We start from the raw sequence: 26,741 nt of genomic DNA, 5'->3' as shown, positions 1-26,741 counted from the left end.
AACTACTCAAGTGTTAGATGTCGTTTTTTCGCTGTAAGACACACAACAGATGTGTAAAATCATCACCAAACCACCACAACATATACTGAATCAATCTTTATTTATATTAAATTAAAAATATACTTTTGACAGATTCATGTAACAAACATGAGGAACGGTATTTCTATGATATAAAGCTTTGGGTATGGTTTCAAAGAACTCAGACAGATAGTCAGCACTGACCATCTTGGATAAAGGGACATGGGGGGGGGGTATGGGAAGCTAACATAGGTGAGGAGGAGTGACTGGTGAAGCCTTCTCTCTACTATGTCTCCTCTAAAAGCATGCAAAACAAATTGGAAATGAATTGAAAACAGTTTGTACTGTGATGGCTGTGTGCTGCCTTTCAGGAAATAGGAGGAGGTCAGACTTGGCTCAGTAATATTTCCAGTAGAAAGAATGCAGAGAAGGTAACACTGAGCCCCAAACACAGTTTATCTAGATTAGCTGGCAGCACTGGTTTTCAGTTTTATGAGAATTAGGAAGAGGGAGAGATAAAGCGGCAAAGAAGGTATTGTTCACTTGTACTGGCGTGTTCTCATTACTGAGTGACAAATGAAATGTGGCAGGTATGAGGAAGCGAAACAGATACCGGGCGGATTGAACAGCCTCCCCCTCCCGCCCCGCCCACGACTCATCATCACCACTTTTACAGTGTTCACCTAAACTGAAACATTACATGAGGACAGCCACAAAGCTCTGGAAAAGGGCCACTGAACATAGTTTCACATGAGAAAGGGTTGACAAGCACTTTTAAAATCAAATCCCCATTAGTCAAAAGGTACACTTACATAAAGCAAATATGTACGACTCTTTTTTTTTATACAGTTGTTATAAGCAGAAGAAAACAGCAGTAGGAGAGAAGACCATATAAATTCAAAGCATTGCCTCCTTATTTACAAATTCACCACGTCGGCCATTTCAGTGCTTTATAAAAATACTATTCACATTTGTTGTTGAAGTGTGTTAGATAAATTTTGGAGGAAACCCCAAAGATTCTGTACAGTTACACTGTTCTGATAATTTAAACACAGAAAATGAACCACTTCCACGCGTAGGTGATGATTTGTGCAATTAAGATGTAAACAACTAAAAATTGCAGCTAGAATGACAAACATGTTAAATAATGTACAGTAACTGACACAGTAGTGGAAAAAATATATAGATTCAAGTCTTTTTTCTTGAAGAAAAACACTCTTGATAACACAGACAGAATAAAACTAAAGGTTAAATGACTATATAGGGTACTGTAGACAAAAAATCCCATGAAAGATTTCAGAAATAATGATTCCCAGTTTGTGCTACTGAATTCAGTAAAAAATATCTGGTTATTTCCTTCCACACTGTCCACTCTCTGGACAGAAATGTGATTATAATATTGTCATCAATGAAAAGATACAAAGGTTGAGGGCAGTAAAACACTCACTTTGGGTACCATGCAAGGTGATATTGTACTATACATTAGACTCTATCACAGCATATATGGTAGGTTGAAACTGCTGAGGATGAAATATTGAAGGATTCACTTCAGTACAACATGGCTACATGCCTCTGCACCGTGGCTTGGAGGAAACAGTAAAAAGTAAAAAGATCAGTCTTAAACACCAGTGTCACCATGGCGTACTCTTAAACCGCCATGACACAAAAGTGTTTAGGGCTGAGACAAATAGCAGCAGGTAACACAGCCCAACACCAAGGCAAAACGTGTTTGAAACAAGAAATGACAAATTCGTCAGTAGCAATGATTGCGTTGACAAGAAGAAAACAAACTGTGGTACTTTTAAAAAAGGTAACTAATACCTTTAGACAAAAGCAGGACTTGGATCTTCAGGTATAGGTAATGTTTTTTCCTATGATTCAATTAAAAAAACAAGGGTTGCTGAGTGCCTCGGATACTCTAAAGTGCTCTCGAGAACATGTGAAGCCAGTCGTCTCATCAGTGCTCCAGTCTAATCCATTCTTGATTCAAACACATATTTTGCTTGCAGTATGATTTAGGGTAAACAAGAGAAAAACCAAGGCATGTGTTTTTCTTTTTTACCACCATCGTCCTTTCTTTTTTTTTTCTTGAAACCCAGATTTGGCAGTCGCTTCCATCGCTCTATATAAACAAACTCAAACGCGCTATAAATATTTTAACGTTGATATTAAATACTGTCTCCATTTCATTGAATTAGAGCTCCAAAAGGGACTACAAAATGCTCCTTCATCAAATAGTCATGATACCATCAAAGCAGCATTGGAAATACTGTTTGAAGCAAACAAAAAACATGGAAACAAGGACATTCTTGAAGTTGGTCAGTACCACCTAAAATGTGTTTTCTCTGTGAACCCCTGGTCGATGCACCTTCCTTTGACTCATCGAAAAGCCTTTTCTTTCTGAAGTGGTAAACGACCGGATAAACAAGTTGAATATTTCAGTAACGAAGGCTGGAGATCCTTTCTTTCTACCCGCGAGTCTGATCAAAGTGCTCCATGGGGAGGACGAACATATACAACGTTACTTTTACACACACATTAAAATACACAAAATAAATAACCTACACAAGAAAACAGCTTGGACATGGCATGAAAAGCTTCTGAATCAATTACAAAGCAATATCAATGTTCCACAGTAATGGCTGGAAAATGAAAATCTCGCTAAAGGTTCAGGAACTACAAGATTTCGTTCATATTCATGAACAAAAAGGTGTGAGTCTAGTGAGATATTGCAAGACGACCTCTGAGGCAAACCGACATCACTTGATCTTCCACGTTTGGAAAGCTTTGTGGTGTTTTCCCACCCACAGGTGTTCTGTATGGCTTGGCGGAAGAAATAATGGCTGTAACACCAGCGCTTTTAGCAGCATTGACTGGCAGTTTGCCTACAGAGGCATCAGTATTGAGGGTTAGAACGATTCTTTTAAGAGTAGAGGGGCAATCAGAGGTCTACTGGTGATCTCATGAGTAAAACTTGGTTGGGATACTTTTGATGACATCAGTCTTGATGGATCAGAGGGTAAGTCGAAAGTTGGATGGACTTGGGCTAATTAAAATCCAGTGTTGGTAAAAGTGCAAATTAAGTTATAGCTGCACTTGAAAAAAAACATCTTAAATTTGACGTATTTACCTATATTAGTGAAAGCAGTTGGGTGTCGGGTGACTTACCAGCAAGCTACTTGGAAAAATAAATGTTCTAGCAACCTTGTCAACCAACTAAGAAGATAGCATTTCAGTTTAGGTTAGCAGTTTATTGAGTTCTGACGTCTGGGCAATAAGGTCCTTCAAATTTTTAAACAATTCAGTTTCCCACCACTGCCAATTGCAGCAATGCTCTAACTTTAGCTTAAAAGTCAGTCTAATATATCAATGTAATCTTTGTTGGTGATTATTTGCCTAAATCAAATAATGCAGTGATTGAAAATTGTGCAGGTCTGTATTGCCACCTCAGACCAAGTCAAATAAATCATTACTGCATTGTGGTCACGATCTTGATTTACAAAGTGCCACTCATGAAACCAGAACAAATTACATAAGAATTGCTTTGAGGACAGAGATGTGGTGGCAAAAATTTGCTTTGGAACACAGTTAAGGAGGAAACAACAGAGACCACATCTATTTTCTGTCCAAATCTACCGTCATAGGGAAGATGCAGTGAAGAAAAGTGGACACATTTATGATTTATAAGAAATAGGTCCAAGCTACCAAAATGGTCATGTCCCTTATAAATGAACACCATGAAAGAGACTATTCGTTTTGGCACAGGTTTAAAAATCACAAAACCATCACTTTCTGTGCACCAGTTTTCTTTTGGAAAACAACAGGACAGTTTAGGACCACCTACAATTGTGAAAAGCTCCCAGAGATTTGGTGCTGTTGTTGAATTTGGTGCATTCAATGAGCTTTTGATTTAAGCCGATGACATAAAAAAATGTAATGTCTTCTTCTTGACAATAGCCATATGCTGGAAGCCTTGTTTTAGGTCGGACTAGTGTTGCGTCTACAATACTGATGGTTTTTGGCTGTTGACCCCACCGTCACTGACTTCTACCACACCTAGTCCATCATCTACTCCTAATGAGGCCAAACTAGCTTGCCATTATGTGAGCACACACACACTCAACCTAAACACACTGACACAAACAAACACAAAAAGTAGCCTGTTTTAACTGTGGTCTGCTGGTGCTGTCTTGTTCATTCTTTGAGGTCTTCATTAGGCAGCGTGTATGAACTTTCCCTCCCCTCTCTGTAGATTTTTTCTCTCTTTTTCTCTCTCTTCCCATCACTTGTTCTGTCTCTATGACCACCATTTTGAGTTTGGCTGCTTTCTGGATAGTTCTATCACACTACTCAGCAGATACAGCAATTTCTACCCTCCCTCTCTCATGACAACTCACTCTTTACCCATCTAAGTTAGCTTCATGATCTGAATGGGAAAACCAGTGTATAAAAATCCATCTTTTCAGCACTGCAACCAGTGTTTATAAAAATGTTTACAGTGTATTTTCCCTTATACCATTTGGCTTGGAAAAGCAGTTTTTGATTAGCTTTTTCAAGCAGACAGCAGTCAAGCAAAAACAACAGAACAGCAGTTGCCCTGTGTGTTTGTGGGCAAGTTTAAAAGTCCATGGTTGAACTACAAATGTGATAGGAGGGATCACTGTAGTATTGGCCATCACAGTATCACAGTTACAGTAGAAAGATGAGATGAATTTCACATATTGGATGGAAAATTCGAGAACGTACAGTATAATCCTATAGGCAAAAAGATTGAATATGATTGACCAGCTTTCAGTGCTTTCATGTTACAGGAAGTCACTCTCCTGACTAATCCTTTCAGTCTTTTTTCCTCCATGTTTTGCTGTTTTGCCCCAACAAGGTCTTTCACAAAACCCTTGACATCTAACAGACTGTACTTGTTCCGTCTGTTTGCTTATTTCAGAAACCCTTAGTAGGGTATTGTTCATCTTTTATATTGGAAAACAAAAAAATAATAAAACATCTTGTTCCTCTCATGAATCTGACACCGCAGTGGCTGGCAGTGAGTTCAGGTCCCCTAAGTCAAATCCATCTTGATGGACACCGTTGTGGTCTACCTCGCTGGGACAACACAATCCGTCCTCTGCTGTGTGTGACAGTCTTGTGTCCATTGTTTGCCGAAAACTACCAAACCTTCACATTCTCAGTGACTTGGAGCGCAATTTCTATCTACAGAACAGAAATGGACTGGATTGGATGTAGTGAAGGTGCATGAGTTTGAGTTGGGTTGGCTCGGTTCGGTTCGGTCCACCTCCTTCTGATGTCGCTACAGTCTACAACAGATGGCACGTTATTTGGAAAGAGTTTGGGGGTAGCTCTGCTTGTGGCTGCTCCCCTCTGCGTGGGACAGTGGAACCGGAGAGAATGTCGGGGTTGTCGGAGGCTAGAGTCAGATTGAGGAACATTTGTCACAGGGAACGATCTACACCACAGTATTCCGCTGCCGGTAGGGTGGAGGTGGCAAAACTGTGCCAGATTTCATGGAAAACTCAGACATGTATTCAGGGTTTTCAGCCACTGCCGGCCGTATGTGTCCGTTTTGCTTATAGAAGAGCTTGGCATTTGTGGAACCTCCCTGGGCACCGTCAGGGGCCGCCTGGTTAGATGATTTGGGAGGCAAACTGTGCTGCCAGTATTCTGGGTTGTCAAAGGTCACCTTCAGCTTCTTCCCACTGGCTTTACCTGATGTCTGTCCTCCTCCATGCTTCAGCATGCTGGCGGGGTGCGTGGTGGCGTGGATCTGGTAGGCTGGCAGGCTGCCGTGCCCAATGGGGACTGAAGTGGACAGGCCACCTGACTGGCACACCTGGGTTTGGGCAGTAGTTCCTGTTTGGCTCTGACTGATGGAGCCACCACCTGGATTGACAGGTTGTCCTGCAGGTTTGATGGTGTGGTGGGCGTGGAGAAGGTGAGTTGGTGGACCGTGGTGGCAGGGTATGCCAGATGGAGAAGGCTGGGCTGTGGGGAGGGGGTAGTGGGGCAGGCTGGTCTGGATAGTCAGCGGGAGGTGGGATCCTGAGGTTGTGGCTGAGATGGAAGAGGGCGGCTGGGTGGGAAGGGGCAGACCATTTCTCCTCAGGGCCTCCAAGCCCAGTTCAGCTGGGCTGTGGAAGGTGTTGAGGTAGAGGGGCTCATTGATGTACTCATCCTCTCCTTTGGGCTGGCTGTTGGGTGTGCTGTGGTATCCTGGGTTGTCCAAGGCATGGATCTCACCGTTTTTATGTCGTGAGACAAACGGGTTCTCCTCAATCGGGTTCAGGTATTCTGCAGCAATAGACCAGAAAAGGGGAGGGAGGGCAGGAATGTGGAGAACAAGAGAGAGGGAGTTTATGTGAGAATAAGACAGACAAACACCAAATCAACAGAAATTAGATCAGGAGAAGAGAAAACAAAAGAAATGGAAATTGAGAGAGAGTACGAGAAAGAGATCACTCGCTAATGAGGGGAGAAGACGGAGATGGAGATGATAATGGCGATAATGGCAGCCACTCAGGACCATGAGGGCAACTTGCCAGTAGTTCTTTGGCACTGGAAACTCCATCTGCCGGGGGTGAAAATGCCAGCAAATGACCCCTCTTCACTGCTTCCAAGCGCTATAATAGTGGGGTGCGAAACCTATTGATTTTGCCCACTCTTCCGCTCCTTGACATTGCATCAGATGCATTTTGCTTCAGGCTTTGTTATATTTTGAACTGCTCAAAAATCAGATGATAGTGTAAGAGCAGGGCTGATTGACTGAATTATGATCAAAAGCAAAACATGACTCTGTAGTAGCTGACATACACCACTGTTGACAGAAACTCAGTAAGAATTTTAATCAGTGGAATGAAATGAAATGAACAGACAAAATGACAGGTAGAATATACTACAAAAGATCGTATTTACTCTGTGAATGAGCAAAGAGATGACAGGGAAAAGGTGCACTAGAATAGAAATCACTATACACACACGCAAGTATTTTACATTTAAATGATGTTTCTATCTTTGTGGAACAGAACAGCACGTTTGTGGTGTAGTTGATCTATGAATGAGGTTTATTCTCATGGGACCATGCTACTTTTCATGTACAACTACAGTATTTTTTGAAAATGTCTTCTCCTACATATTACTTTCAATAAATTATGCGTCTTTTATTGAAAGGTTAGCAATTAACATAATGAGGTTAAGTTATTTGAATATTTAATATTGCCTACACCGTGCTGTGGATTAAATAAAATACCTAAAAGGCTCTGCATATTCACTACAAAATGCCCCACAGGGCTGCAGAATTGCCTGACCTTATTTTTAGCTTCTATAAAGCACTTTTCAACCATTCTGTTTGTTAAAAATGTTCTGTAAAATTAACCTGCTTTGACTTGTTGGGGCACTACTAAGTGATTTCAATGGCTACAACATTTAATTCACAGTCCCTGTACCTGAGGAGCTCTTGTCTTTCATGGGGGTCATGTATCCATCCTCATCTGTGTCACCTCTGGACGCCCTTTCCCCCAGGAAGATGGTGGGGTCAGCGCTGTACCTCTGGCCACCGCTGTCTTCCCCTCCAGCTTGGCTCAGAGTCTTCTTATGCAGGCTCCCGTTACAGCGCTGGTCCTCCAGGGCTGGACCCTGGCTGACTGCCACTTCCTGGTTTATACAGGCTTGGGCCCCTGCCACAGGACCTTCTACAGGGTTTGGACCTCCATCACGATAGCCAAACTGGTTCTGAAGTGCAGAGTGGGTTGTGGATAAAGAAAAGAAAAATGCAATGTGATTTTTTTGAACAAACTGTACTGTAGGTTGGATTTTTACTCTAAACCACACTAGAACTTTGATGCATGTTTGGTATTTGAAGCTGGGGCAATATCACTAAAAGAATATAACTAAATAACCCCATAGTTCAATTGAATCACAACAAATATGCATGGTGTGAATGCCAAAAATAATCAAGTTTCAGCCAGTGTTATGCCACCTGCGGCAAAGGAAGTGAGACTTTTAACCTGTGAAACTCCCTGTTGAAAGTAAAATTCTCCAACAAAGTTCTGTTGGTGTAGTCATCAGCCTGAAGGGACTGTGAGGGGCAGCCAGGCAAAGCTACATTTCAAACACCAGAACCTCAAAAAAGAACAAAAAACCCCACAAGAAAATACAAAACATGACATGTGAAGCGAAGGGCTTCTTGTGGTGCTGTGTTGGCTTGCCGTGGGCTATTTAGCCCAGGCCTACTCCTCTGCACTCTTGCCAACTGCAAGCGCTACAGCAGCAATTACAGGAAGCAAAGCTACAAAACGCAACAGAAATAAAGGAAACGTCCTGGGGTTATATCTGTCCACCTACTATATGGATGTATAAAGAGAACTGGATACAGCGTTGGAGGCGGGGCCCTGTTTATTCCTATGAAAGTTGCTCAGTGGCGCATCAAGCCAATAAAACCACATCCCGCTGAAAAGAAATTACATAATGAAAACATACTGCGCACTCTCAATGGACTCAATGCACCCATAGAGCAAGCTCACTAGAGACTTCTGCCGGCCGAGATGACTAACTTCCAGTTTAGCCCTCTGGCTAACTTGAATGGGGATAAAGCAATTCAATTGTGCAGCTCTTCTAGACTTTCCAAATGTTATCGGACCGAATGGATCAAAATCTGATGGTGAAATGAGTCATTTTGTGAGGGTTGTGATGCTCAAATAATGTATCCACCATTTTACAGCCACTCTTTTTCCCATGATCATGTGCGGGAAAAATGCTTTTTGGCCCCTGTTGGACCCGGAAGTTGTAATTCCACAGTTTGGCCACTATGAGAAATGGGCTTCAAAGCCCAGTGCTGATTCTGGGGGCTTGACCTACTCCCACTGTCTTCTGTAACCCAGGTCACAAAGAGTTAACAACCAGGAAATGCCTTAGCCCATCAGAACACAGGTATACAGCAACAGGCAGGTTAGATAGCATTGTGACGCTGGGTGACACTGAAGGGAGAGGATATACAGTGTTATCAAATCAGAACAGTAACAGCCTGTATTTTGTTGTAAGCTTGCAGATGTGTATGTGTGTGTGTGTGTGTGAGAGAGGCCCTGCTTACTGAAACCTGCCGAGTGACACAGAAAAACTTCTGGATTGGTGAGTCACAGTAAACATAAATAAATAAATGCTGTGCCACTAGGCGCTAGGCTAAGCTAGCAAGTTCAAGTGAATTGGCCTGGAGCTAACAAAATTATCATTAAGTGATGAACAGTGCAATTAGTCAACTGTTATAGAGATCAACTAAAGTAAAACTGTTTGAGAACTCAACTAGAAAGAACATAAAAATCTGACATGTAGAGTGTTTAATTACTCAACATTTTCTGTGGCTGGTAAAGCTACTGAACTGTTTAATACTGAAGCAGAATATTTAGTTTTTAATGTTTTTTTGGGTATTTTATTTCATTGGTAAGTGATTTTGAATTAAAAAGAACAGAAGACATAAGAATATAGCGTGTCAAGTTTACACTGTATAGTTTGTAATTCATGTAATATTGTTTCACTTTAATTTAAAAAGTATATACAATGTTAAGTTAAATAGAAATTTAGATTCACTTTCCTAAGAAATGCATTTACTGTAAAAATTATTTACAATGTGTTGATTGTACAATTTACATTATATGTATATATTTTGTTGAAGTTAAAGAATTAGCAATTCCTGACAAATCAGAAAGGCTTGTTGTAACCATCACTGGTTTAAGTGAATGGACTGAGTATTCATATTATTGATTAGGTGTAGTACTGTTACTTGGTTACAATGATTTTGTTATTGATGATACAGTGAATAGTGAATTATTGTAAGGTTGAAGCGGGTTGTAAGGTCATAATATTGAACAAGGTATTGTTTTAATATTATTACCTACCTAATGTTGGATCCAAATATTGAGAATTGAGATTCTGAATGACCTATATTAGGGTGCAACCGGTCAGACAGAAAAGTAGTTTAAAAGAACTCATTTATTTCATTTTATTTATTCCCCCCCAAAAAATACAAGGTTTATAATTCTTTGTCTTGTGTGGTCATTGAATATTGCATTGTGAATATTGCACGGACTGCGTCTGCGGCAGCGTAACCTGAATAACTAACTTCCCCTGGTCAACCAGCCAATGGTTTTAACATGTAGGAACTTTTGACTGCATATCAAAAGAGGTTCCATTCGTGATAGGGGTCTTGACCTTGAACACACAAGACCCTAGATGGATTATGCTGTGTGTGTTTTTGGGGGTATGTGTGCGTTCGTCAGGGAACAAAGAGCCGCTGGCAAGTGGGTCACAGGGGTAAAGGTGCATAAGATGCAGAGCCGTGGGGCAGCGGCACGTGGTGCATGCTGCAGAACAAACAGCCGAGCCTGCACTCATTCTCTATTAGTAAACGGCTCCGGCATTTTAAGAGAGCGTCTGTTATTTGCTTATAGAGCTCTGAGTAATGAAACTTGGGGCCTGGGGACCTAGCGCATAAAGAGTCCAGGTTTAAGCCACACACGCTGGGATAGAAATGATGGAGGTGGGCCATTAGCAGAGGAAAATCATCAGTGTATTGGAAGTTCTTTACCACCTTGAACATTTATAGAGGACAGTGAGTTGGGCAGTTTTTGACCAGATTGAAGAGAAAAAGCTATTGAGGATAAATCAAATACAGTTTAAAGAATTTCTATGAAGATATATGACTCATCAAATTAAAAAGATTATAGTAGAATATAAGACCATTTTAATGCCTTAACACTTAGAAATGACATTGTAAGACACTTCTTGAGCCTTAACAGTAAGACCTATTCCCCTTTTAACCATTTGCACCATAAAGTAGACTCAGAGTCAAAATATTACAGCTGTCTAACCATTTCAAGACTACAGCTTAGAGAATTTAAAAAAATTGAAGGTTGTGACATTTAAATCCTGAATATATTCTTTCTTGGCAGATTTTTGCATATGTTTTAAGCGGTTTCCTTACTCTGTTAGAGTCGACTCGAGGCCTGGTTGTGTATGACGGAGGAGCCATGCTGAAACCGCGAGGCACCAGATACTCCTCAGCATCCATCAAATCGTCCAGGTCCTCCTCATCCAGAAGGCTCTGGAAGAACTTGCTGTCATTGGGGCTGGGAAGCTTCATGCGGTCGTCTCCCTGAAAAAAACATTTTTAATTCAATTTAATTTCACTGGCATTACAGATGCTTTGACGAGAAATTACACTCAAAAATGACCCACAAAATATCTCAGAGGATTTCATTCAGACACTAAATTTATTTGTCCAGTAAGCAGATGGTTGCACAGTAGAGCCTTATTATCGAGGGTTCTGACAGTGAGCCTGTTGAGGCGAACACACCTGGATGACCAGGTATCGCTGGGGGTCACGGGCCATTCTACAGAACTCAGCGGCCAGCTCCTTGAACTTCGGCCTGCTGTCTGCATCAATCATCCAGCCTGGAGAAGAGAAAGATGGAGCAGAGAGGGTTGTAGGGGAGCGAGAAGAGGACAAAGAAGAGGTTAGATTGTGAGGGACATTGTCTTAACTCAAGTTGTGTTCACATTAAAGATTTATATACATGTGTTCCAAAGATAGCTGAATAGAAATGCAGCTTATTGATTGTCCACAGTTGAGTTTGTGTGGTTTCTTAACCTTTAGCATGTTTGTCTAATTGCCATTTTTTTGGAATAACTAGTGTTGATTACCTATTGCTTTGGCAGTTTGGTAGTAGACTACTACTGTAGGTTCAGTCTTGGCATGTAACACTAGTAATATTATTTCTAGATATTAAACATACAATATATACTATATATTTAAAGTATGAGTGAATAGGTGATGTTTTTCAATGTATTATCCCAGTAAAAGTTCAGTTGAAAATGCATTATAAAAGCATACACTGTAAAATTGCATTAATTTTAACCTTTATTTACTAGAAAACACTGAACAAGCAGGCACGGTGTTCACTTTTAGCTCCATATGTTCTGAGGGCTTGCTCAAGGGCTACTCAGAAGTATAAGGAAGAAGAAAAAGTGTTTTTCATTTTGATATCCGGCCCACTTTCCTCTCCCTGAGGCCACTGCTGCAGTAAACACAGCAAACCCCCGAAGGTGAAGTGAAACACCAGGTGGTGTCTCAGCTCAGATTAGACAGCAAGCAAACTGAGCTGCTGATTTCAGTGTCTGCGTTCCTTTTCATTCTCTACAACAGTGATAGTTATAGTTGGGTCTGGGTGCAATACTGTCTAGGAAATATAAGTGTTTAATTTCATAATGAGTAATTTAACACTGACAAATAATTGTTTACTGCATTGATGCAGTTCTGCATAATCTGTGATCTAATGTATGTTTTGTGTCCACAAAAGCTCCTTATTTTTTTGTTTTAAACCATGACCGTGAGCATTATTGTTTCCTTAAATAAACCCTGACCCTATGTTGTCTTTTCGCCTGTCTGTCTTCGCTCAGTTCATCTAATTTCCGCTTCTAGCGCCCCGCACAGGCACATTACCTAAATGAGGTGCAATTACTCCAGCAATCAAACTCTATTTCATCTTTATTGGGGTGGCGCAGAGGCAGCGGGGCACGCAGTGTGACGGCACACCAAATCACAAACAACGGCTCTCAGTCAACATGTAATTAGAATTAATGCGGCCAATTGCTGCGCTTCCTTCTGGCTTTCAATGAGGCGGCGTGACCCTTGTGCTTGTTTGACTCAGTGATTGACCTGTTTTGGCTATTTCTGATCATCGTCCTGACGCTCACCTAACGTCACTACATTCTTGTGTGTTTGTATATATACACTCACACCACAAATATGTGAGAGTAGCATTGTACTGTGGGTAAAAATGAATCATATTGAGATTTTAGACATGTGAGGAGGATACAGTGCTCAGCCTTATAGTGGATATAATTGGCAGAAATGTAACGTAAAATGTGATATCTACCCTAAGGATTACAAATAAATCAGGAATAAATGGGAACTTCTCAACATTTTGCTACTTGTTAAATTAAGGGAGTCCCTTTGACCTCTCAGCATTTCTAACACTATTGTCCAGACACATTTCACATAGCACGTAACATTTATTTTTTTTCTTCTCCAGTGGGACAGAAAAAATCAGCTGGAATTGTTATTTGGCTAAATTGCTGCAGGGCTTTCATGGTTGATTCTGTGCTGTCAAAAGCCATTGGCAGTAGTTTTTCATTTGGAAGAAAAACAATTAGATATTATGACATTTCGGTTGGATTAACATTTTCGTCTTGGGAATATGTTTTGATATCAAGCTCCAAGCTGCATCACATCATTCTCTTTCAACACATTTGGCATTTAAGCACTCTGCTGTTGTCCTCATCCAGAGAGACTAACAATGAGTGCAGTTCAAATTCAAGCACTACAAGCAACTAATAATAAGTATATACATAGAAAAAAAGAGAGATAATTTAACAGAACAAGAACTGCTAAAAAAAAAAAAAAAAAAAAAAAAAAAAAGTCGGCAGAGAGAAGTTGAGATAATTTTTATGAGAATTTCAGCCAGCAGCAGAGGATAGGGAGTGACAGTAAAGTCACTTCACCATAGTTGAGTTCAGACAGGGTGGAGCGATTAGCAGACTGATGCAGGCAAGGGGATAGCCAAGCAGCCGATAGCTGGCACAGCTCATAGCATGGATTGGCATGTATGTCTGGATCGTTTCCTGGAAATATGGGAGGGTGGATCCCTCTGCAGGCGTGTGCACCAGCACCGGGCATCTGAATTCAGCCAGGGGAGGGAGTGCAAAATGGAAGAGACATGGGAGAATTTGGGGCGGATGAGGAGAAGGCCGGTTTTTTGGATGAGTTTAACGGGCTTGGAGGGAGAGTTGGTAGTCCAGATGGAAGATGACACGAACAAGGATGTGGGCAGACTCTCCAGTGAGGACAGGCCTGCATGTTGCAGACCAAAAACCCAGCATCTCATTGCAGTTTCATGACAACATGGTTCCTCTCTTTTTCTCTGACTTGTTTTCTCATCTCTCCTCTTTACATATCAACTCCTCCTCCAGCCTTGACTCAAAGCCCCAGAGCTCAAATAATGCCTTGCAGAGTGAATATTAAAAAATGAACCTTTTTATTAAACTACAAGTCATCTGTGACTCCTCAGGCCGAGTTGCAGCAGTGTATAAACATGATTTAAAAATAAAAAAAATAATATGAGCTTCTGTTTAAATCAAGGATGGCACTCACTGACTGTTTTGGAGTGCTGCTCTGTAACATTGTCTCCAATGCTGCCACTACTGGACTTTGTTTATATCCGGCCAACTAATATCCCTTGGACGTATTGGGAGATTATGGGCAATATTTCAAATCAGTGAGCAGGACTGCTTTATGGCTGAGTTACACAATTTTATTAACAGAGTGAGGAAGTATTTCGATTTTTCAAGCTGGTTAAAGAAAAAGTTTGACATTTTATCCATATCACCCAGCGATTGTGCTGTCGACCTCTTAAAGAAGCCATAACATGCACATTTACAGGTCTATATTTTTGTTCTGGGGCTCGACTAGAATATCTCTGCATGATTTACAGTTTTTAAAAAACTCCTTATTCATCTTATACTGGCCCCTATGCAGCCCCTCAGTTCAGCCTCTGTCTGAAACAGGCCGTTTTAGCTCCTGTCTCTTTAAGGCCCCACTCCCACTCCCACTCTGTTCTGATTGGTTAGCTCTTTACTTGAAATATAAACTTCTCAAATACATGTACATCCAATCCAAAATAAATGAGTGGACAGGGCAAACAATCCGTAGAACAACCTTAGCAACAACCTTAGCAACAAAGGCTACGTGCAAACGATCTGACTTCAGTTCGATGGGGAGTTAGAGGTAAGTTTGCAAATGAAATGGTAAGAGCGGGATGAAGCCCTGGATTTTGACTTGAAGGCAGCATTTTTACTTATCTTCACCTCACCAAGTTTTGGAACTTTGACTATGTTTAACATAGACATTATAATTATAACAGTATATAAATGACAGAAAATCACAAAAAGCATGATCTGTCACCTTGTAATATACCTCCAAGCCACCAGCAGCAGTGTACTATGTTATGTCTTTACATTTTGCTGTATAGTCCTTTTCCTCACACTTTTTGCAAATTGTTGTTAGTTTAGATACCTTGCACATCACCACTTTGCTTAATGTGTCAAAAGTAGTGTTTTTATACGAGAGGTTTGTATTTTTACCATTAATTGTGCACATGCTTCTTTGTGAGTGTCTTGGATTTTTTTGGTCTCAGTATGTATGTCTGTTTGTGTTTTCTCACATTTGACCATGACCATGTAGACATCTATGGTGCAAATGGGCGGCTGTGGCAGGCGCTCCCCTTTCTCCAGGATATCTGGGATTTCCCGTGTGGAGATGCCGTCGTATGGTTTCCCTCCAAATGTCATCAGCTCCCAGATGGTCACTCCTGGAGGATGTGATGGGGTAGGAAGAGGGAGATAGAGAACAAGACAGACAGATAGAGATGGGAAGGTGAGACAAAGATGTGATAAAAAAACAAGATAAGCAGATGGAAAAGGGGGCGAAAATGCAAATAAAGGAAACAAGATTTCAGGTCATTGACTTCTTTCCTCCCTCCTCTATGAGCATATTAAACAGTGATGTCTACATACTGTACAGATGAAGAATGATACATTTAGCTTTTAATTCTGCTTCTGTGCACCCACCGTAACTCCACACATCACTCTGATGGGTGAACTTCCTGTAGTGGATGCATTCCAGTGCCATCCATTTAATAGGCATCTGAGGTGAGGAGAACAGATAAACAAAGAGAGGGGTTTCAGGATGAAAGAAGCAAATAAAGACAAAAAAAAATCAGCATTACTGGTTTCACGTCTGTCACATTATCACAATATATCTTCATCCATATGTAAACTTGAATATGGATAATTTTCCATAATACTATTCTGCTCAACAGCTGCCTGATCTTTTAATGTATTGTTTGTGAGATATCGGGAAATCGACAGCACTTTCAACCATACTTTTGCTTTGCTCAATATTATTCAAGTACTGTGATTGATTAGCTTCAGTCTAACCCAGGGATCATCAATAGAGAGCGTGCTTTTTAAGATACTAAATGAGATTGTATTGGCCATTTGTCTCACATTATCTCAATAGCCGGGTGGGTTTACAGCAGGCAGCGTGTGAAATAGTAATAACAACGGGCCCTTTGACATTCCTGACAAGGACAATGGCACACATTGCCATATCTTACCCTCCATATGATTTACATATTGACTGTAGAGGGGAATTTTCAGATGTAGAGCCCACTGAACAAAGCAATTATCTGGCCTTTTGCATGTGAACGCACATATGCACACGCATGTACACGCAGCGGCCATTTCAAACACAGCCCCTTTTGTGTTTGTGTGGAAGCCTTATGCACGCTTGCTCTTCGGGGAAATGAACAGGAAGAGGAGAAATGAAATGCTTCAGGTTGGAAATGTGGTACGGCTCTGTTGATTTATCTCCCGTGGTGCCTCTATTTTTATGGCATACATGTAGATCTGCTGACAACAGCTCTCATTTATCAGGGCATCAGTGAATACCATCATGGAGTCAATCACTCAGATGGTTGCATCAAACTCGCCAGGTCTGGTTTATGAAAGTACTTCTTCTTTTCTTTTTATTTTTTATTTTTGCCCACAACATAACAGCTCCAACTCAAGATGCAGTGGCTACCTCAAGGCCTCCAGCTGAATAAATGCAGCAATGAACACGCCAATTTAATAAAGGGAGTTGATCAGGACAATTTGCATAGCGAGTCTCAAGTGAGGAAAAGAGAAGGGGCTTCTGATTAATGTAGTCTGGGTCCCCAAACAAAACAAAGTGATTGGAACTGTGGCTGCATTATTTGTTTGGATGAAGTACTTCCAAATTGTATTTTACTGAAACTACTTTCACCAGACTTTGCCTGACCAGAAGAGTTTCACAGCTCAGGAAGCGACACAAAATACATGTTTTTCTTAGTATTTATCACATGCAGAGAACAGTGTGTTTACCTCAGTTATTTTCAAAACTAAATTTATGTCCACGGTAGCTGACTATATTTGAAAATGCCATTTACATGTGAAGAGATGTCGTTTTGGTCTCCATCCACATTTAACTGCCTGATATGTAACATGAAAATGCTTAAATTTCTCCTCCTTCTTCCTCCTCTTTTGGTTGGTAAACATGAAAATAATGCACACCTAACATCTGGCGAGGTGGAGCCCTAAGTTCCCTCAGTTCCATCTCCTTATGCTCTCCATCATTACCTATATAGTGTGTTTTAATACAGCCACACTCAGAATTTAGCTGTTCTCATTTAAATATTTTTCTCTGACTGAGCAGAAAACAGTGATTTGATGGTGGGTTATAAATATTACCTGCAGACCAGGGCAAAAAGTAAGTCCAAGTGCTGCAGCACTGAGACATCACTCAAATCGTTATTTCATATTTGTGAAGTCGTCTGACAAAATAAATATTAATGCAGGTTAATGACAGCAGCTGTGCCGTTTGATTATCTATGCTGACATTTAAAATGAGAGATCAGAGAGGAACCTGAGGGTGACAGAAATGTTGTCTTCTTGACTTCAAATCCCTGAATGTGCCTGAGCAGGGTTAATTCATCATTTTAAGGGTTATTTGATGTCGAGGGTTGATTTTCTGATGTGTCTGCTCCGTTCTGATTGTGAAAAATGGCTGTTTTATGTGGGGAAGGAGAGACAAAGATGGAGCGGAGAAGATGCTTTTTCCAGTTTAGCTGGCTTAGTGTCCACATTGTCTAAAAGTGACAATAACCTTTCCAGCTCAATCAGATTCAATTCAAATACTTCAGATCTTTGCGTCTTTAGAAAATGACCACTTCTGTTCTGCTATGTGTATTGAAATGACTGTATGATTAGTTGGATGTAAAGAAAATTAAATAATGACAATTCTGATAATGAATTGATGATTTATCAAGTAAAGCAAATAAATACTTCTTCTTAAATGTGAGTGTTTGCTTTCTTTTCTTCACTTCACTGATGACTATTTACAGTTGCACATTTATGGTCTTTGAAATGGGAAATATTTATTCTTTTTTTTTTTACATTTTATATACTAAATTGTTAGTCTGTTTGTGATTCGATCAATTAAAAATGTAAATAAATCTTAGTTGAAGCTAAAATGACTTAATCACTTCTCACTTCTCTTCCCCAAGTCTCATTTCCCTGGTCACCAGCAGTGATTTTATTTTTTGGTTGCAGTATTTTCCTCTTCTGTCAACCATCTTTACAAGAGTGTTAAAGTGATGGGTAAGTACTGTACACACACAAAAACATGCACACGCCTCCACTTACACCAACCTTGCCCCCGTCTGCGTTGTATTCCTTCTCATCAGCGTCCAGCAACCTCGCCAGGCCGAAGTCTGTGATCTTGATGTGATTGGGCGACTTCACCAACACGTTGCGGGCGGCCAGGTCCCTGTGGACCAACCTCCTCTCCTCCAGGTACATCATCCCCTGAGAGGAGGAAAAAGCAAGACTTTAAATTATCTTACGGAGCAGTTTATCATTTTACATTCCATGATCTGAACAGCCTGAGATTGTCGATGCGGTAAATGTCAGCACTAACATAAAATTATTATCATAACTGTCATCATCATTAACCGCACACCCACGAAGACATTCAGATTCAATCTTTCATCATTATCACATCTCATATCTGAGAGTTCTTGGCAGCTTTTATAGCATTCCACAAATGTTAGAAAGTCAGAATTTTAGTCTTTTGACGAGCAGAAAAATAGAGCAGAAAAGCTTCTCGAATCAGAATTCCAAGTACAAAACTCAACATTTCTCAACTCCACAGTTTCTGAGATACAGACATCACATCAACAGCCACTTGCAGAATCCAGTGTGAACACTTGAGGCAATTCAGATTTTTGCAATGCGTGGCATATTTAGAGCAAAGGACATTCTGCAGTTGAAAAGCTGGACCAAGCAGCTAGTACAATTACAAGATAAAACTGGCTGTACGTCTTCAATTGCGTAACATCAACATCTTCTTGTAACGTGTCCAACTCCAGTAGTAATCTTGTTCGGTCATAACTGAGATTGTGTCACTGACATGCCTCCTCTGTGTCCTCGGTAACTGGGGCTATTTTCAAGATGGCTAGGCAGGGAGAACAATGGATGTCCTTCCAATTTTTGTTAACGTTGATTATGAACACCCGATGAGCAAAGCAAGTAAGCTGGGAAAACAACAAAGCCTTGAGCGGAGAGAGCGGCAACTTTGCTTTGCAGCCATAATTTGTTGCTCAATGGGCTGGATGGAGCTGGCACTCTTGACAGTCGCACAAAAATCTATTTGCAGCCGTGCAAGCATGCTCACACACACACACACACACACAAACACACACACAAGGATTTACGTCATGCTGCAAGTCGAGATACACACACAAACCGGCTCGCAGGGACACAAACACACGCCAACTTTTCTTCATGAATACAAACACATTTTATCATGGCCAAGTAAGCACAAACACGCTCGCTTGACACACACGCACACTCCTCTCCATCTTCTGTGCTCGTAGCTGAACAAAACAGCCAAAGAGGCTGGCAGACAAGGCTGGGCCAATTGAAGTGTATTAGACTGGATGTTAAACAAGTGGATGCCACTTTACAGGTGGATCAATAAAAACACCTTGGTGAGGAGGGAGGCAGTCCTTGTACTCAGCAGACAATGAAAAATTTCAACCAAGGCCCACGCCTCCGCTGGCACGAGAGAATCATTGCCCATTTGAAATACTTACAGTGAGAATACTGTATGTGTGTTTGTGTGTGCGCGCACTGAGGCAGATTGTGTTGAAATGCTCGTCGTGGCGGGCCGCCCCGCGCCGCCTCCTCCCAGACGAATGTGAGGATAAATCGATAGCGCCGACGTCTGGCTCGCTGCTGGCTGAGCCCTCATCCATCATCCGCCGGCCTCACTGAGACAGATGCGTAGACACACACATGTACACACACACACACACACACACACGCTGACAGAGACCACCTATACGCAAAAGCAAGACATATTTCACTGAGCATATTTGGTGGCTCTTGCAATATTTCTATCTGTCACTCTGTTTGCATGTCTCTCGCTGTCTTTCTCTTTTCCATTTGGGACACTTCCTCATCTTCTGTCTCGTTCGGCTAAAGTGTGCCTCTTTCCTCGCCAGTATGAAGACAATGTGCTGGGACAAGGGCCAAAACACCCCCCTTTTACTGAAAGTGTATTTAAAATAGATTACTTCTAGGGGGTTTGGGCAGGCGATCAATAACAATGCTGATTACAATAAGCCTGAAGACGACCGTGCCACGCAATATTTATCCCCGATGTTGACGTCGAGAGGAATTAGGAATCAATGGCCCACACAGTCCATTAATACACTTCGACTTAAAGTGACGGGGCAATGAGGGGAGGCCATCGCACTGACAGGGGAATGTACAGCAGCTCAAGGAGCCAATTCATTTTCAGCCACTCCGGGCGGTAAACACCAGCGTCCCAGCGGAGGACGTGGGGGCAGCCTTGGTTTCAGGTCGAGAGGGTCCTGCTCATTGTGCCGCTTTAACACTGGTTAAGTGTCACAATCCCAACAGTCCTGAAGTCCTTAACAAATGGCAGTGGAAAATCTTGTGATTGGATAATCCATGATTGCACAACCCATGATCATACAGGAGGTAATTAAACCTGCCATGTTTTGTTTGGTAAACGACATTATAATTCTTATGCTCTGTAGTTTTGCAGCTGTTTCACCTGTGTATGACTGACATGTTGATCACCGATTAATTTATAAATGAATCCTTTCAGTCTGAGAAAACTGGGTAAAACCCTAACAAAGTTGTTAACTGCAAGTTTCAACAACACCTTGAATAAATAGTGAATGAGTAAAGTACCTGCCTGCCTGCATGGAAAAATCACTTTGTGCTCTCTCTTTCCATTATTTTTCTGTGGAGGAAGCAAAGCCGTCTGCCTTGGAGGAAAAGCTACAACTGGCGCCCTGTACCACTCCAAACTCTTCCACTGGGCTGCTGAACTCAAAGTTCAAACTATCTGTTTACGGTTGACCTTTAACAGAAAGTTGATGTACATGTTGATGTACAAAAATGAATCTTCTCTGAGTCATTGAGTTTCCTTACAAGTACAATAAAACTGTAAAGTTAATATTGTTATGCAACAAATCCATGTGGAAAAGTATAACTTTATGCTCAAGGGAAATATCATTTATTGACATTACTGAAGCTACATCCAATTTCTTTTGAAAAGTCTGCAGGTTTGCAGACACTAACAATCCACATGAAAGGCTCCTAAAGTTCATATCAGAGCCCTTAAGCACTTGCTGAATTTGCAGCAAGACAGACCAAAGCCCTTGTGGACTTAACAAAAGTGAATCTAAAAGTCTGTGACACCGTGAGACCGAACACTGAGATTGTAATTTACAAACCCCATGGAAGGCGACTTGAAAAAGAAAACCGAAGTGGCAGTGAGCATGCGAGCATTTCCAGGTTTTCAATAAAGGTCACAATTGTGTGACTAAAGGAAATACAGAGGCTACAAAACAATGTTAAAGGGGACATATTCTGCATATTTCCAGGTCTATTTTATATTCTGGGATTCTGCTGGAATATCTTTGAATGATTTATAGTTCAAAAAACACCTTATTTATCTTATGCTGGACCTTTATGCAGCCCCTCAGTTCAGCCACTGTCTGAAACAGGCCGTTTTAAGTCCTGTCTCTTTAAGGCCCGCCTCATGATTTGTCCACTCTGTTCTGATTGGTCAGCTCCTGGAAGCTGCATCTCAGCAGACTTCCGCCAGCAGCGGAGGTTATGTAAACAAACAATAGTAGTAGGACTTCTTCTTCTCATTCTTTACTCAAAATGGAAACCTCTCAAATACATCCCTACATATTAATCCCCAAATTTGATTTGAAATATACAAGAAATGCCAGAAATGTCTATTTTTGTACGTACTGCCACCAATAAAATCATATTTTGAAACTCCAAAATGGCACATTTTTGTAAAAACAGACATATTAGGATCCATGAACTATTTCCATTTTTCCATATTGTTGATAAAAAGTGCCATTTAATTTGGATGGTAGGTTTGTTTTCTCATTATGGAAGAAAATTTCAATGTTGATGTTGACATTAGGTCAGAACCAGCAGCTGCAGCTTTGAATACATTGTCCAGTTCAGGGAAAGCCTCCATTTCCAGAAAACACATTTCTGAACCCAATGTGAAAGGTCCCAACAGGCAGCTTTTCCCAGCATTAAGGTTAAGGACTCACCAGCATGGTTGCACATCCCAAATGACACTGAGGGCATGTTTAAGCCCTCAGAGCATGAAGTGCTGCTGTAGTAGTTTGAAATATTTAAAGGTTTTATTTTTGCCAAAGACACATTTTACTTCATGTAACTTTTCAATAGCTGTTTAACCAAGACCTCTGCAAGAGTCAGGGTGTGCTTTAGGCCCTGTGTTGGTTTGTGAATGTGCAGCAGAGATCAACTATTAAACTATGAATGCAGCTAACCATTAGTTGTTTGTCATTGTAGAAGACAAAAAGGAAAGTGCTGGTGATTGCAGCCTGTTTGGAAAAACTCAGACTTTTGCCATATGTTTATGTAAAAGACATATCGGTAAATACTGTATATCGTTATCGGATTTTTTAAACTCTTATAACCAGTATCTGCCCTAAAAAAACAAGTATCGGCTGGGCTCTAGACCTAGTCCTCGTAAAATTAAAGTGGAAGAATGGTCTTCCCTCAGTGCAACCAAGACAAAAGACTGATTATGAATCTCAAGAGAGAGAAATATGTAGAAAATAAGGCTTGAATTTTTTTTTTCCTCAGTTTAAGTGCTCAGTCAAATGACTTGTGAGAGGATGTGGTTTGTTGTGAATAATTCCTCTTTATAGTTTAGCCTCCTCTGACCCAACGCCGGCTACCAAGCAGGATAAAATCTCATTTTTAAACAGCGCTGAAGGTCTTTTCTCATCTCAGTGGAGTTCTGAATTGTTTACAGAGGCTAAAAGTTTTCTAAAGCACACAACAGACAAGGTCATGGCTAGTCTGTGACCCATTAGCACCTTCTCTCTAGCAAGAAGAAAAGAAGACTAAAGATCTGAGTCTTCAGTAATGGAATAAAACAGAGGATGAAACCGGGCGTGAAAAAAAAAAAGAGTGGAGTAGAGAGGAACTGCAGGGAGCAGTATACCTCAGCGGGAGCGAGAGATGCTGTGGAATAAAAGATGCTGAGTATAAAGGAGAGCAGTTGGAAAGTAAGTGGAGGAATATGGGGACAGACATGATGGAGTATAGACGGTAATAAATTCAACTCAGGTCTTCAGGAGATAAGGTCTTTGTTGAAAATATTACCAACACAAGCTGTATACAAACATGAAATAGTTTGTATTTACTTACTTTTTTGTATTTGTTGCCAGGCAACGTGTTCTTTAAGGAAACAGTGGGAACCACCTGAGGTTAAATAGTTTTAATGATACAAACCCCTGCACAGTATCCATGAGCTGCAGTTTATTTGGGAATTTATGTCAAGAAAAGCTCGGAAAAAAGAAAAAAAAAAAAACGGTAGGAATGCTCAGTTTCTTATAGGAACCAGAAGGTGAGGTGCCTGTTTCCGGAGGGAGCGATAAGAGCGCCGCGTGTGGTGCAACCCCCCCCCTCCCACTGAAACTCCCGCTGCAAACCTCAGCGCCCCACCGAATGGGTGAAGAGGCAGCAACAATGTGAGCAATATGGGACTGTCCGCACGCCGAGAACTGGGACCAGTGCGATAAGGAGCGTGCACAATGGGTCCGCTCAGGTGGCGCAGGTGGTCGTCTGTCATACGCTGTGTGCTGCGTGCAAGATAGAATGGAAGGCATTCCCACAGAGCTGGCAGTCTCCAAAGCGTGTGTGTGTGTGTGAAAAACCTCCTCGTGTTGTGTGTGTGTGTGTGTGTGTGTGGGAGAGAAAGACAAATAGAGGGAGTGAGAGTGAGCCAGTCAACGTCCAGATGTGCCTCGCTTTAATCATGTGTTACACAAATTCAAATTTTATTCTGATATATCGTTATAAAAGTCAAATCAAATTTATCTCTAAAGCACTTTTACAACCAGGCGCAGCATGGAGCAATTTGCAAAAAGGACGACAGGAAGTTTAGATAATGTGCTAAGGTAGTGTACTGCATTGAATTATCTCCACAGAAGCCAATAAGCTCCAAACTGCATCGCCGGATGGTTTGGATGGTTAATGAACGATCCAGGTGAATGTGACATAATGTGACATATATAACGACAGCTCAGTGGTGGCGCAGCAGTCGGGGTGTAGGCCCATTTACTCCGCATTCAGCCGTTCTGGATCCATGGTGCAGGAAAAAAAATGCACCTATCTATCAAGCTGAGCTGAGCTGGGTGTGTTTATGAGTGTGTGTGTGTGTGTGTGTGAGGTGTGCAGCCTCAGCTTGGGGTTTGAGGGGTGAGATAAAGCATGCGAAAGAGCGGCTGAAATTCCCTCAGCGGGATTTTCAAAACAATGCAGGACGCTTATCGACGCTTGATGTCTTCCTGCTTCCATTCTTAATTATACCCACCTCGAGAGAAAACCAGATGTAAAATTATCTAAGCTCTGTCACCATGATCTCAATTCCCCCGTGGGACAGAAAGATCCTTCCAAAATGTCACTGTGCAGGCAATAAAAGACCACTGCTGGCAAATTTACATGAGCAAATGTCAATAATTTTTTGGCTGCTGCGGTGAAAACAGAAGGAGGAAAACGCTACTTTTGGATCAGCGAGATTTCTGCTCATATGTGAAAAGACGGTTATAACGTTCCTAAAAGTTATTTACTCAAAACCCCCCCCCCCCAAAAAAACCCCAACACTCTGGCTATGAAATCAATAAAGCTGCAACAAAAGATGACATTTGCAGCAATGCAGCTAGATATCCTTGCTGGGTAATCATACTAGCCAATCATCAATTAACAGGGTCCAAGTGAGATTCTGTGAAGTTTGAGATAGCCTATGGGCAGCCGTAGGGACAGTAATGATGGGTTTCACTGACAGCTCAGCAGCCCCAGAGCTTGACAGGTGAACCAAATGGAGAGCAAGAAAGACGGAAGGGGGAGAGAAAAGAAGCAGCATGATGACATCTGATCTTTATTTGAATCAGCTTGCCACCACCAAGCTATACACTCAATGCATAATTCACCCTTCACAGTAATACCTATAATTTGTCTGCTACTTGCTGTGACACTGAGAAGTTATAATTCTTAATCACAGCAGATAATTATCGCCGTGAGAAGCTGTCGGACTTCTCTTGATCCAACCTACCCGCTGGTCACTTCTCATATCGAAAGGGACATATTGTACACGCGTGTGTAAACACAGGTATGTACATGCACATGAGCGATCATATATGCTCAAACGCATGATTGCATATGCGTGGGCACATACAAAATGCTGCGAAATGCTATTATTTCCCTCCCTTGCTGCATCCTACTTGATTATAATAAGGCTGCTCTCGAGTATCGAGAAAATGGAAACTTGATTGCACAAAATTGATTCGTATCGGAACATGGCAGGATGATTATTTTGCTTGTTTTATTAAAATGACATTGGTGGGACTTGATAATTGACGTAAGAAAGTTTTATACAGCGAGCGGATTTCAGAAACGCACGGTCACGAGGTCTCTGGAGTTGCAGGAGAATCCCGGTGAATTTCTGCCACCACCGCCGTTCATCTGCATGCGTGCATATGCCTTTGTCTAATGAGCCTCGGCTTCAGGCGTCATGAGTAATGGTTGTGTGTGGAGAGAGGTGACTGATCCAATCAGGCCTTCCTACCCAGTGGATCTGGCAGTCAAATCCCTCCCCTCATGCATCCTTGAGCACTGCTGATCCTTACCGATAATTAGAAAGACCCGGGAGGCTTATCCCTCCACCACCCGCTCGCCTCATCACCTCTTCCTCCTTGGTCTCCCTCTGCCCCGTTTCCTCATTTTGTTGCATCAGCAGGGACACCTACGTACTCCTGGGGACCAGTCTGCACACGTGTGTGTGTAAGAATTTGTGAATATGTTTGCGTTGGAGGAAGGGAAAACTGCTCAAGGTGCACATTAGTTGTTTTTTTTTTGTTTTTTTTATGATGTAGGATAGCATTATGGGTTGCACTGTTTGGTAATCACGGCGTGATGTGCTCCCCGACAAGCTCTGAGATGCAAAGAATTGTGGGACTGCATTATAATGAAGCCCCAGGGAAATGAAGTGCTGAACATGGATCACAACCGTATAGCCTGCTGACAGTATTAAATTCACTATAACTTAGTATAATGTGTTTTAGTAGAAAATAAAAACTGGAATAAAAGAAATTGAATGTATATGGGCTGTACACATATAAATCATTCACATACTGTATATCATTATTGCTTGCCATTACCATCTTTTTCAGCCAGTTTGTGTGCACAAAAAGTATAATATCCAACTCCCTCTGTGTAGATAATGAAAGGATTTTAAAGAAAAATTGCCCTTCACACTGAAGCTACAGTTGGAGTTTGATGGCATTTTATCATATCTGAATAATCATCAAATCCTTTTGTAACCCTTAGGTAATTTGATTTGGGTTTAGGTATGTTTTGGGGGAGGCAAGTGACAAAAAAAACTTTTAAACTATTTCAACCATGGTCTACATCAGTGAGTGGAG

At 41.3% G+C, this 26,741-nt stretch overlaps 1 protein-coding gene across 6 annotated transcripts in view; it reads right to left on the bottom strand.

Moving 5' to 3' along the window:
• Positions 1 to 26,741, bottom strand: part of LOC137176873 (receptor tyrosine-protein kinase erbB-4-like) — a 273,678-nt gene that overhangs the window by 14,043 nt on the left and 232,894 nt on the right. For 3 of the 6 annotated variants that reach the window (XM_067582874.1, XM_067582875.1, XM_067582877.1), the window contains 7 exons: positions 18,361 to 18,522; positions 15,706 to 15,781; positions 15,300 to 15,446; positions 11,375 to 11,472; positions 11,003 to 11,173; positions 7,473 to 7,758; positions 955 to 6,321 (listed from right to left, as the gene is read on the bottom strand). In XM_067582874.1, coding sequence (XP_067438975.1) covers positions 5,480 to 6,321; positions 7,473 to 7,758; positions 11,003 to 11,173; positions 11,375 to 11,472; positions 15,300 to 15,446; positions 15,706 to 15,781; positions 18,361 to 18,522 — 1,782 coding nt within the window. In that variant the 3' untranslated portion in view covers positions 955 to 5,479. Of the gene's footprint in view, positions 1 to 954; positions 6,322 to 7,472; positions 7,759 to 11,002; positions 11,174 to 11,374; positions 11,473 to 15,299; positions 15,447 to 15,705; positions 15,782 to 18,360; positions 18,523 to 26,741 lie in introns of those variants that run through there. The other 3 variants (XR_010925878.1, XR_010925879.1, XM_067582876.1) reach the window with 2 other exon arrangements.

The sequence above is a fragment of the Thunnus thynnus genome, chromosome 24, assembly GCF_963924715.1.
Source record: "Thunnus thynnus chromosome 24, fThuThy2.1, whole genome shotgun sequence".
Taxonomy (NCBI): Eukaryota; Metazoa; Chordata; class Actinopteri; order Scombriformes; family Scombridae; genus Thunnus; species Thunnus thynnus.
Note: the sequence above shows the minus strand (reverse complement) of the source record. Positions and strands in the feature narration are given on the sequence as shown.